The sequence below is a fragment of the Prionailurus viverrinus genome, chromosome A1, assembly GCF_022837055.1.
Source record: "Prionailurus viverrinus isolate Anna chromosome A1, UM_Priviv_1.0, whole genome shotgun sequence".
Classification (NCBI taxonomy): Eukaryota; Metazoa; Chordata; class Mammalia; order Carnivora; family Felidae; genus Prionailurus; species Prionailurus viverrinus.
Window position 1 is genome coordinate 102,211,132 of NC_062561.1, and position 13,628 is coordinate 102,224,759.

The 13,628-nt window shown below is 37.3% G+C and overlaps 1 protein-coding gene across 11 annotated transcripts in view; it reads left to right on the top strand.

The window, feature by feature from the left end:
* CSNK1G3 (casein kinase 1 gamma 3) overlaps positions 1-13,628 on the top strand; it is a 105,464-nt gene that overhangs the window by 40,569 nt on the left and 51,267 nt on the right. For all 11 annotated transcript variants that reach the window (XM_047859109.1, XM_047859099.1, XM_047859150.1 and 8 more), the window contains one exon: positions 3,582-3,651. In XM_047859109.1, the coding sequence (XP_047715065.1) occupies positions 3,582-3,651 (70 nt within the window). The remainder of the gene's footprint in view (positions 1-3,581; positions 3,652-13,628) is intronic.

Consider the following 13,628-nt stretch of genomic DNA (forward strand, 5'->3'; position numbering starts at 1 on the left):
TTTTCACTGGGAAGTGAAGATGCACAGTAGGTTGTTAGAGCCCCAGGAGAGACTGGCTGGCTGACTGACATGTAGTTTGGGGCTGGCCTTGACCTAGATGAGTTCACCTTGGTTTAAGGTCTGGCCCTTGGTTTTATGATGGCAAATCTGGTTGGGTCTCTCTTCAGATTGTCCCTGTTAATTAAAGGTAGATGCACAGTAATCATTCAGTTCACACAGTAATCATTCAATTCCCCAGTAATCATTCAGTTCACACAATCAGTCAGGCTTTCAGAGATGTAAATACTTGGAAGCGTTAACTTCTAATTTCAAACGAGGTATCTTGCCATTAATGTCCACAATGCCCAACTCAGGATAAACGATATGTTTGCTTTCTGTAGGCTGATCTACGGAGAAAGCAACTTAAAATTACAGGGTTCCCTTCCGAGCATGAAATCAGAACAAGGGGAGTTAGTCTGTATGAATCAGAATAGGGAGGCCCAGGATGCAGGGGCTGGACAGTGTTTGAAAGGGCATTGCTGACTTTCATTTCTTTGGAATTCTTCCTTGTTCCATGTTCTAGGCCACCGGTCTAGGACCTAGACAATGTGTGGTGTTGAGAGTGGGGGTGGCCCGCAAGGATAGGAATGTAGCAACGCCCAGATAACTGCTGCAGCAGCCTGTGGTGAGCCGCTCCGCTCCCTGGGGCCTGTGAACGATGCTCCCTGATGCCCTGAGACACGGAAACCATTGTGTCAAAGCAGGAGCCACTGCTCTAGACTGTCCTTTCCTGGTCTGTTTCAGTCACTAATTGGTGACCCGTGGGTCCTGTTCTGTTCAGATTTGGGGCTTGTTGACGCTGTTGGCACCATTGGGGCCTTAGTAAACAATCAGTCTGTCATCTTCCAGCCTTCTTATGTATACACGCGTGTGTACAACTCTCTTTAGTTAATCTTCGTGCTGTGTCACTCTCCCCTCGTTTCTTTCCTCCTTCGTTTTTTTGTGGACAGTCATTCTCTGGTGTGACATGCCCCCTTTTAAAGCACAGTGGTCAGCACTACATATAATAATAGTGTTTTTTTGTAAAACTGGCAATTTTGGGGGCTCTTTTTTTCGTATTTTGAGGTTGAAGTATGCTACACAGCGTCGTCTTCGCCTCCACTTGATCCAAAAATCTATTTGGTAGAACAGAAAACGTTTCACATGAACGACTGGACCATAGTTTGGTACTTACTTCGTTAAATATTTATGTATATAAAATATGTATAAAATATCCTTCTATGTTTTATTTGTATATATTGTATCTTTAAAACAGATCCCAGTTTTCTTCAGAAGCTGCTTTAAAAGTAATCACTTGAAAATGTTAAGTTTGGATGCTTTCAATGCTATCTGATTTCTCTAGTTAGGTAGAAATAGGGGCATTTTGATAACGGTGGTGTTGAGAGAGCATATTTCACTGATGACTTCAGCTCTGCTATCTCTGAGAAAGATTTTTACGTTCATTTAATGTTATGCTAGTTCAGATGGATAGTTTGTTTCAGGGTAAGTTGTTAATTTGACCTCACCTGGCACCCTTATATGTTGTTATTTGCACTTCTGTAATAACCTGTTGCTAATGAATCATGAAAATGTCAACGTGTGATGAGGTGACTTTTGTTATATGGTGGTATAATAAAATTTTACTGCTGGTAAAGTACTGGAATCAAGCTGAACTGACTCACCTAAATTAGATCTGAGTTTCTGTTTTTACCAAGGGAGTTTGAGTGAATGAATAAGTTATGGTGTTTAATTTCATTGGTGATTGCATATGTGGGCATCTTTCTTTACATCTTATAGTTACATACTTCTGTATAGTTAACTGAAGAATTTATAGTTATGATAGCACTCACTTTGTGGAGGGTACTGTTTTCAGTCATGTATATAAATGTGTATACATATATATATATATAAAATAGGAATAAATATATGCATATATGTATAATGAAAAAAGATAAAGTTTTATTCCTCTTTTATAGAGGAGGAAACTGAAAAGTACAATAAGGTTGGTAATTGGCCAAAGTCTACTCAGCTAGTAACTAGTGGATTCAGGATTCTGACTCTGGACGCTTTAGTTTTAGTGTCTGTGCTTTTTCGTGTCTGTCCTGCCTCTCAACAGCTAAGCTGTTGGTTTTCTCTTACCACAATCTTTAGGACTATAATTTTTCCCCTGGGATTTTAACATTCCTGGTCTGAAGTGTTTGTCATGGGTCATAGTTTTCGTGACGCTATGTTTTGAGATAGCCTTGTTTTTAGTTATTCTGTTTGGGATCCATATTCCTCCTGAATCTGTGGTTTGTTGTGTTTCATCAGTTCTTGCAGATTCACAGCAGTTGTTTCTTCACTTAACTGCCTCTGCTCCCTTGTCTCTCTTCTTTCCTCCTGAGACTCTTATCAAATGTCTGTTAGACCTTTTCATTGTATTGTCCAGATCTCTCATGGTTTGTGTGTGTGTGTGTGTGTGTGTGTGTGTGTGTGTGTGTGTGTATTTTCCATTTTTCTTCTTTCATATTGCATTCCATATGATTTACATAGATGCATTCTACATCATGTTTTAGTTCTGTAGATGTTTTTCCGTGTATCTTCGAGTTTCCTACTTCTCTCTTCTGTTGTATTAATCTGCTGGCAGACTGAGTTTATTATTTCGGTTATGGAAGCTTTAAAAATATTTTTGAGATTCTGTTGATTTTCTTCAAATCTTGTTACTTTGTTATACTTTACTATTGGGTCTGGTACAGATTTCCTGTTACTCTGCTTTGTAGTGTCCTGCAGATGTTTTCATACCTTTATTATTTATTTCTTATGTCTAAAATTTCTGTTGCTTCTGCTTACATTGTTTCTCTGTGTGTAAAGTCTCAAAAACATTATGTTGAGTGAAAAAAACCAGACACATACAAAACATAATGTCATTTATATCAAATCCAACAACAGACAAAACTTATCCAAAGGTGACAGAAGTCCAAAAGTGATTACGTCTGAGGGAGGAATGATGGGAATGTTCTAGAGGTTTTTTGAGGTGGTGGTTGCAAGAGTATGTATAGTTAACTAAGCTCTCGGACCTAATGCTCCCAAATGGTGTGTTTTATTATAAGCTATACCGTAGCTAAAAAAATTTAAAAATATATTATCGCTCCTGTGGAAAGTTTGATATTTTCACCCTTGTTCTTTCTTACTTGTCTATAGTTCCCTTTAACCCTAGAAGCATTACGTGAGAAATACACAGTTCAGAGGTGAATTCCCGGGAACAGGAGAAAGAGTAAGGGCTACCATTTCCCTAGTCGTGAATGTTCAGAGTCTATTTTCCTTTAGGGTCAAAGAGTCAAACATAGATTTCCTTACTGCCTCATCTAATAGCCGCTTAACCTTATGTACATGTATGGCATCAATTGATTTTAATTGAATGCAAAGTTCATTTTTATTTGGTTCTAACTTTAGAAAAAGCTGCCTAGTAGAATGTTCAAGTATGTAAGAGTTGGTACCAAGATTTGGAACATTTCGAATAGGGACTTAGTGATCTTTTAGTAACTTAAATATTTTTTTGTTATTTTTGTTGATTTTTTAATTAGGAGCCCATGAAATCCAGAGCACCGCAACTACATTTGGAATACAGATTCTACAAGCAGCTAGGATCTGGAGGTAAAGTCTTACATTAATTTTTAAATTTGTAATAAAATGAGTTGTCATGATTAATAACTCTTTGGTTTCAAAGAATAGTATTTTAAATTTGGTGAAAATGAATCACTTCTTAAGGCTATGCTTACGAGACACTTCCTTACTAGACTGTTAATGTTCTCTTGTTATTTTACTTACGACATTTTTGGAGCTGACTGTGTTGGTGCTAATATGAATAGAGAACATTGTGAAAAAAATTTAATTTGAGAATACAAGCTGCGTATAGCTAATATCCTTAGCCTTTTTGGTGACATCACACTTATTAAAATGGCTTAGCACATAGTGGTAGGCTGAAAAATGGTCCCAGAGAAGAGATCCATATCATAATCCTTGGAACCTGTAAGTTCACCTCTGCAGGAATGATGAAGTTAAGGATCTTGCGATGGGTAGATTATTCTGGATTATCTCCATGGCCCTGAACACAGTCATAAATGTCCTTGTGAACCAGAGGCAGAGGGACATTTCACATACATAGAAGAGGAAAAGGCTAAGTGGCTACAGAGGCAGAGATTAGAGTGATAGAGCCATAAACAGGGAATGCTGGCAGCCACGAAAACCTGGAACAGCCTTCTAGGATTCTCCCTTGAACCTCCAGCGGGGATGCGCCCCTGTTAACACCTGGACTCAACCTGGCGAGACTGATTTCGGATTTCTGGCCTCCAGATCTGTGACCAAATAAATTGCTCTTTTAAGCCACAAGCATGCAATAATTATATTGGCTGTAGGAAATTAATACAGGTGTATTTTTATAGAAAGTCTAAAATTAGTGAGAATGGATTATTTTTTGCTGTTGGAAAAAAGTAATGAGAAATTTCCCCATAGTATGTTGCATTTCCTTTATGGAGAAGCTTCTCACAGCTATACTTTCTCTGTTCACATCTATTCTGCTAACTATAATGATTCTTGTATGTGTGGTTTCTTACCAGGTAGGGATATTTTGTTGCCCTGGATTTAGTAGAATGTGGTTTTTTTTCCCCATGTGTCTTTTTGTACGCACGTGTTTACATTTTAGTTGATAGAGTTGAGCACTTCTTAACACATTATTCATGTTGCACATTCTTTTTTTCTAAGAGCATACTTTTCAAATGAGTAGTCATTATGGGGACGATGAGTTCACATTTTGTATTAATGTTTTTATCATTATTGGCTTCTTGTAATGCATTTTTAAGTCTGATACAAATAGTCCTCCAGGAGTTATCAAAATTTTCACTGATGACTGAGGGATTTAAAGAATAGGAAGATAAAACTAATTCTAAGTGAATCTGTACATATTAGTTAGGACTAGCAAGTGTGATAGAAAGCCCTCAGAAGCGAAGTGGGGGAAAAAAAAGGCTTTATTGGCTCATATCTTGGAAATTCAGGGAAGGGACCAATATATTAAGACATTATTGTGTCCAGGACTTCAAATACTTTGATCAGGGACATTCTTGAGTTTGTGTCTGTGCTCTGCCTTTTTGTGTGTGTGGAAGCTTCATTTTCTCCTTGGCTCTTTTTATGAGATAGCAGAGGTGATTACCATTAGCCTAACTTAGCAATTATAATAGCATTCCTTTCCTAAGAATTCTAGCAGAAGATGTAGGACTGAATCTGTCTTATTTTGTGTCCTGTGCCTTTCTTCATTCTAATCACTATGAATTTGATTCCCCAGACTTAGATCTTATGCTCATTTCAGGAGCTACCTGAAACTCAGGGACTGAGAATGGGGTGAGGTGGTTGCCGAATGCAAAGCTGAGGTGTTAATCAGAAGGAAGATTGGATGCTGGGCCAATAAAGACAATAGATCTATCATTACTTAAGTAGTAAAACTATCATTTGGAAAAATAGGATTGAACACTTTAATTAGGTAAGAATGAACAAGTCACTTTAGAGTGCAGGGAGTCATTGAATTGAATACCAAAGGCACCCTTTTATTATTATATTCTTTGCCTTTTTTACCTTTAGAAATTATGTCAGAGTAGTAATAAAAATGAAACCTATGTCTCTACCACTTGAATGCCAAAGGACTGCAGTGTTCCACAGTGAGCAGGGGCTACCATGTTGCGGACAGTCTGTATATATCAGGGTGTCCCCTGTGCTCCATGGCGTAGCATTTACATAGGTTGAAATCTGAGTGGTATTGCATGAAGCTGACAAATAGGAATATTCTTGAGCGATTTATGTGAATCATGTGAGTTTTGGTTCCTAGGTAGTATTTTATCAGCCACGAATTTTAAAAACATCTTTGAGTACACATGTGAGCTCTGTAGAAAAACTAAAGTTTAATTGTTTGGGGAGAGACCCATGATTTTAAAATAGTTTGATTTTGGAATTGATACTTGATTATCTTTTCAGACTCCTCTTAATAAAAAATGAGCCATTCAAAGTAATTTAACTCCCTCCTGGTATTTTATTTGAGTAGTAGCTTGCTTGTTAGTGTTCTCTTTAAAAATAGGTTATTAACTCAATATCCAGACTGTTTAAAGAACTCCTAAAACTTGAGCACAAGAATACAAACAATCCAGTTCAAAAGTGGGCACAGGGCTTGAGTAGACATTTCTCCAAAGATACACAGATGGCCAATAAACAGCTGAAAAGATGCTCAGTGTCACTAATCATTAGGGAAACGTAAATCAAAACTACAAAGATAGACCACTCCACACCCATAGAATGGCTCTTATCAAACAAATGAGAAACAAACAAAGACCGGTAAACAAGTGTTGGTGTGAATGTGGAAACATGAAATCTTCATGCGTTGCCGGTGGGAATGTAAAATGGTACAGCTGCAGATGATATGGAAAATAGTATGACTGGTCCTCAAAAAAAATTAAGGATGGAATTCCCATCTGATGCAGCAATTCCCCTTCTTGTTATATATGCCAAAGATTGCATGCTAACAGAGATTTGTACCCCTACGTTCATAGCATTATTCGTGATAGCCAAAGTGGGGAAACAGCCTAAGTGTCCATCACTGGATGAATGAAATGTGGTGTGTTTGGACACGTGCTACGAGATAGATGAGCCTTGAGGACATTAGGCTAAACAAAGTAAGCTCGTCACAAAAGGACAAATACCGTATGACTTCGCGTATTTGAAGTACCTAGAGAGTCAGGTTCATAGAGACAGACAGCAGAATGGTGGTTGCCAGGGGCTGAGGGATGGGGGAATGGGAAAATATTATTTAATGGGTATGGAGTTTCAGTGTGAGGTGATGAGAAAGTTCTGGAGATGGACAGTGATGGTGGTTCCACAGTACTTGTGAATATTTACCTCACGGCCCTGAACCGTATACTTAAAAAATGGCTAAAAAGAACAAATTTTATATTATGTATGCCTTACCACAGTAAAAGCAGAAGTCAAAAGGTGGATTTACTCAGAATCACTTAGTGAGATGTGAAAACATCTATAACGTATCTAGTTCTGCCTGTCTGGATTTTGAGCCTCCGGTAAGTCTTTCTCTTTCTCTAGTTTCCCTGAAAACATCCCTCTTTTCTCTATTATTTGTTCACTGAATCTGTTCTGTACACACAGTGGGACTGTACCACTTGACTGCAGTGTGGACGGCTGACAGGTTACTACTCAGCTTTCCATGGGATTAGAATATTGTTTTATACCATTATCACTTTCTGCGGTAGCGAAAACGTAATGTATCGAAAAGCCTTATTTTGTCACAGACGCTCAGCATTTATTGGGTAAAATGAGGGTTGAGATTTAGCAGTAATCAGCACATAGGCGGTTTCTAAAGCCAAGGGAATGGATGAGGTCTCCCGCTCGGGTAGAGTGTCACGTGAGAAGAGGAACGGGGAGGAAACCATGCTGACCCCTGCATTGGGCACGAATGAATTTGACAGTCGATAACAAAAATCATGACGACAGTAGTTTAAACAAGTCAGGGGATGTTCTGTGAGGGAAGATAAACAAAGAGTTGGAGGTAGACGATTCTGAGGTTGATACAGCTTCCCAAAAGTGAGGAATCTACTCTCGTTAGCTTCCTGCTCCTGTGTTTCGTATGTGGCTTTCATCCTTACGGTCCTGGAAGTTTTTGTAACAGGAGGGAGGGAGAAAAGGATGAAATTGCTTTCTAAATAAGGATAACTTCTAATTCTTTATCTCCTGCTTCCATTCTTAAAATCTACTCACACCTGTGTATCCATAGTGGAATCAGGTATTTTTTATACGTAGATTTTCAGTCCCTCCCTTCTTTTCTCCTTTTCCAGTGATTTTTCTCTCTTTCCAGAGAACTGTTTGCTCTTCTGGATTATCTTGTTCCGTTAGTGGCACACCCATTCCAATTGAGAATGTTGGTTGTCTTTGATTTAAGCCTTTTGGGATGATCACAGAATTCTGTCGTATCATTTAGTGTAAAGTCCGAACTTTTTTCTCTTTTCTACTAATCCACTTTTTTGTTGCACTGGACGTACTCTTCCTTGAATAGATCTTATTATTTTCATCTGCCTGTATTCTCCTTTGTGGAATGTCTTTCTTTCTCAATGAATTCCTTCTTTCTTCAGGCCCTCGCTAAATGTCACCTCTTTTGCAATGCATTTTCTGACCTCGGTTTCTCTCCAGAAATGCTTATGTTTTGACCTGAAATTATTTTGAACATATCTTTAGTTTTGTATCGTATTATGTGATGTGATTATTTGCTTGTGTCTGTCTCTTCCACTGACCTATGAGCTCTTTGAGGGCAGTGAAATGCTATATTTGCTTTTTTATCCTTGAAACTGAGCAAAATGCTTGACAATTGTAGGTCCTTGGTAAATGGTTGAAATGATAAATTCTTAAATGAGAAAGACTGTTTTTTCTCATAAGATGTGAAGTTATGATATGTAACGTCCAAAATTTCCTGTAGCTTTTTTAAACTTGTATGATTGATGTTGAAAGTTTGATATGCCAATATTATAAAAGATTGTTATGTTATTAAATTTTGAGTTTCATTTCTGATATAGAAACATAGCCATACAGTTTCAAAAAATTTTTTTTAAGTTTATTTCATTTGAATTTTTCTCTAATTAGGTAATTTTAATTCCTCATTTTAGGGATCTAGAAACAGAAGGAAAAAAATCAATGATAAGTATTCTTTAAATGAATGGAAATGGTAAACCAAGGAGATATGCAGATTGTTATCTAATTAACTGAACTGTACCATTCAGCCATCTAAAAATAATCACTTTCCAGAGAAGCATAGGTTTTTAATCACTTGAATAATTTATTTTTTTATTTATTTGAGAAAAAGTTCAGTTGAATTGTTGATACTTTATGAGAACGCCTGGAGTATATTTTGAAATTGATGGAGAGATTTCCTTTGATGAACAGTGATTCTGAGTATTGCTTCTTTATGTTATTTCCTTCCGTCAGTTGGTTTTAATGAGCTATGTTGGGGGAAACGTTGCAATTATTTGTTCCTCAGAATTTCTCTATTAACTAATACCTTTATAATGGTAAAATAACCTTATTTTGTCATAAACTATTACTTCCCAAAAGAAGTAGAATAATCTTTTTTTCTGTTATAAATTACTGTTGTTGGCAACTCTGTAAGTATAGAGATGATATTAAATATACTATTTGAGACTATGCTTATGTTAAATCATCGTTTCTAAGTTAGTGTCTTGACTTTTGATGTGCCCTGAACTGTGTAGTTCTAAACAGTAATTTGATAATGGCATCGGTGGCTGTTTCAAAATTATACCTCTTCATAATACCGCCTTCTGAGAGCTGTTACTTTAAAAGGCTTGTTTTCCTGCCTTATACTGACCCCTGTGCCTTCTCTGTTTGTGCCTTGTTAAGTCAGGATTTAGATGTGCCCTCTGTGTTTTGCTCTGGTGTATAGATGCCTCCATTTGCACATCCTTTTCCAAACTATTTATAGGGTCTGTCTGCTAGCTAAAAGACTGTTGGTGATTCCATAATGTATGGACATTTGATCATAGTACTTTTAAGAAAGGTTGTATTAGGGTCAAACCTTGAAACCTGGCTATATACATTGGCTAATATCTAAAATTCCTTTAATTCTTTAAAAGCCTGATTCTTAGAGTTTGTTTTCAAGAAATTTAAGAAATTTTCCTCTTTCTGTGTAATCTCGTGTCTGAGAAAACAAAGAGAACATTGTAAAAGACCATGGCAGTTAAGTGAATAAACTAATGAGAACATCGCCTGTTGTATTTTGGTATTAATGAAAATCGTGAAGAACACTCTAGCGGTGGGTCAGTGGTTAGAGTAGACGTCATCTCAGCTCACGTAGGGGACAGTCGACGTAGCAGCTTCTGAGAGTTCCCTTCTCTGTCTCTGCTGGCTTGATTTCAGAAGACATCTTAAGTGCACGTAATACTTCTGTTCCCTGTAGAGGCTTCTCTGTATGGGAATTTCTGTAAGTTACGCATTGCTGAACTTTTACCGATTTGTACATGACTGCATATGTACATTGCTACTTTGCATAGAAGCGTACACAGTTTTTGTGTTAAAGTCATTATAGTAGATGGAGAAGGTCTGTTTGTAAAGAATGCTATGCACTATCAGTGTAAGAAAGAAGGGTTAACTGATAGTGGTTTCAGTTTGGTTTACCTGGTGCAAGTATTGGGGTGGTTGTATGGTGTGTGATAATTAGAGCATTTTTAGTGATAAATTAAGCACATAAGAATTTTAAATAAATCCGTACCTTGGAATAGGGTAGGACTAAATGGTGATGGGTTTAATTTTTTACGATACAGCCTCATTTTTAAATTTCTCTACGTAAGAGTAAAAGATTGAAAATGCAAAGCCATTAAAAACAATAGGATGATTTTTTTATTTCCTTGTTTTAAATGTTTGCTTATGTTTGAGAGAGAGACAGAGTGTGAGAGGGGGAGGGGCAGAGAGAGGGAGACACAGAATTCGAAGCAGGCTCCAGGCTCTGAGCTGTCAGCACAGAGCCTGCACGGGGCTCAAACCCACGAACCTTGAGATTGTGACCTGAGCCAACATCGGATGCTTAACCGACTGAGCCACCCAGGTGCCCCTTCATTTTTATTTTTGATTTAAATATAAAGTAGCACATGGTGAGAAAAAAGTTTGTAAACTGGAAGGTTGGAGGTGAAAATGATACAGAAATCTTATTTTTTCCTTAATTATTTAGGCCCAGAGGATAATAAGTGAATAATGAATAATAAAATATAACATAATGAATGTGATTTTATTCATTATTCATATAACATTCAATATTCAATATAATGAAAAATAACTACTTGTTTGTAGGTGTTATTTTTTTTTTCAACGTTTTATTTTTATTTTTGGGACAGAGAGAGACAGAGCATGAACGGGGGAGGGGCAGAGAGAGAGGGAGACACAGTATCGGAAACAGGCTCCAGTCTCTGAGCCATCAGCCCAGAGCCTGACGCGGGGCTCGAACTCCCGGACCGCGAGAGCGTGACCTGGCTGGAGTCGGACGCTTAACTGACTGCGCCACCCAGGCGCCCCTAGGTGGTATTTTTTTTTATTGTTCTTTAACATTTTGAATAATGTCAGAATTTTTAAATAGAATTGTCACAGGAAGGACTATTTTTTTTTTTCTCTTTACAGTGCGGTGGCTTTATTTCATTTGGGGTTTATTACTAGAATTTTATTACTAAATGTGGGTGCTGGGTGCTGTAGTATTTAACGGAACCACTCTTTGCCAAGTCTGGAACTCATTGCACCTGCCGTTCAGATCAGAGCTTGGTGTTCAGTTGGGTCAGCGATTCTCAAACTTCTGGGTCTCAGGATCCTTTTTTACAATTGAAACTTCTTGAAGATCCCAGAGAACTTTAGTTGTTGTGAGTTAGAGCTATTATTTACCCCATGAGAAATTAAAACAAATATAAAAACACTGGTATATTAATTCATTTTAAAATGGCACTAATGTTTTTAAAATCCCAACCAACCATATTTTCCAAATCAAAAAACTGTGAGAAAAGTGCCCTTGTTTTACAAATTTGCACACTTCTTTAATATCTGGCTTATGAGAACACAACTAGATTCTCCTGTCATCTTCGTTATTCAGTCTGTTGCCATATCGCATGTCATATAGTCTCTACAAAATTAGCCTGTTCGCTTGTGAGAGAATAAGAGTGAAAAAGGTAAATGACATCTTGGTATTATTATAAAAATAATTTTGATGTCAGTGACCTGAAAGGGTTTCATGGACCACCCATCCATTCCCCTACGTATCTCCAAACCACATGTTGAGAGCTACCGACTTGAGATATAAGCCTTTATCTTCAAGGTTAAGAATGCCTTAAAGTCAAACTTCTTTGGAAAAGGAAGTTTTCTATGTGATAATTCTCTATAGTATTTCTAATCAGATTTTAGGTTTTCTTAGTCACCTCTGTGGGGTTGAAATTTCCCAGTCAGAGCCTGAATGCTTTTGTTCTGATCCTTCCTAGATGAACAATATGAAAATGGAAAATGGAAAGAAACGTCATGATATTCCTTCTTTTAATGACAGGCTACACTGTCACCCAACTAGAAGGAACTGAAGTACTTGACCACGTGGCACAAAGTACTACGCAGTCTTTAAGAGTGTTAGACCTCCTAATGTTGTGACTTGAATTAATTAATATTGTTTTGTCATGGAAATAGCTGAACTATAAAATAATGAAGTGTTTAATGAAATTAATTTTGGGAAACTGTGGGTGAGATTGTATTTTCAAATAATATGTGAATTTTGTATTCTTGCCCATTCTTCAAATTCTCTTGGAGAAACAAAAAGTATACTTGTCTTGAAAATGAGGGCTGCCAGTAAGCATGAGTGATATTGGAAGTTATCAGAACTGACATTCATAAATTCACAGTGGATGGCCCTTTATAGGTGGCTCTTTATGGTAGTCTCAGAAGTAATTTTAGAATTGTGTGACATATACGTTTATACTTGAAAATTCACTGGTTGTAAGACCAAGCTTGCTCTTGCCCTTCGGTTGGATTGCATTCATGCGATTCAGTCCCCAGATACTTTGATCAAGATACTTTGATACTTTGATAAAGGGGTTAGTAACTTAACCCCTTTCTTACTATTCCTGCTAAGCCTTCTTTCTGCCCTGTGTCCTCTCCTTCTGCGCCCTCTTTTCCTTCACCTGTCTTTCTTCCAGAAACCCTCTTTCCTGTGGTCTTGGTTTCCATACTCATATTGGCTGTGGTGGTGGTGTTTTATTTTTGCTTAGGGTACTCCCCAGCCCCTGTTTGTTATTTGCAATGTTTCCTAACTCCTAGCAATTTAATTTGTTTGCTCAGTGTTAGAAAACTGCCCAGACTTGTCCTGGGAAATGAAATTCTAGTTTGACCTTTACAGTGTTTGCTTTATGTTGTTGATTTACAAAAAAAAAAAAAAATACAGCTTTTGATTTTGTCCTTCAGTGACATGAGATTCATGTTGAAATACGTTATTAATACTTACCTGAGAAGTTTCTACACTCATTGGTTTATAGAACCTTATGTATCTTAAGGAGTCATTTAGAGTTGATTATCTTTTATTATTCGCCATCTGTGCTGACTCATATTTGAAGGTAAAATTATGTTATGTGATAAAGCTGAGGTATTTTCATTCAAATTGAAGACTCAGTGTCTGTTCAATTTACTCGGTGAAATGTAATACTGTGTATGGAATTTAGCCATCTTGGGTAAGTTAGAGATACATTCTTTTGAAACGCTTTGAAACTATTAAAGAAAGGAAATTTTGGAGAAACCTGAAGCAATTTTTGTCCCTTTACTGATCTTTGTCATGGTGTTACTATAGAAATACAAAGGTGTTTTATGTAAATAGCTTGATTGAATGTACATGGTTGGTATGCAGTAATTCTCCTCCCCACGGCCGAGTTGGCTTATCTGAAGCAGAGCAGAGCAGATTTACTTATGCATGCCTTTCCCCATCTAGGAGAAATTGTGTGTGAATAATTATAAATTTCGCATCATGCTTAATAGAGATAGTTTGGTAAGAGGAGATTGGAAGGTTGGATCAG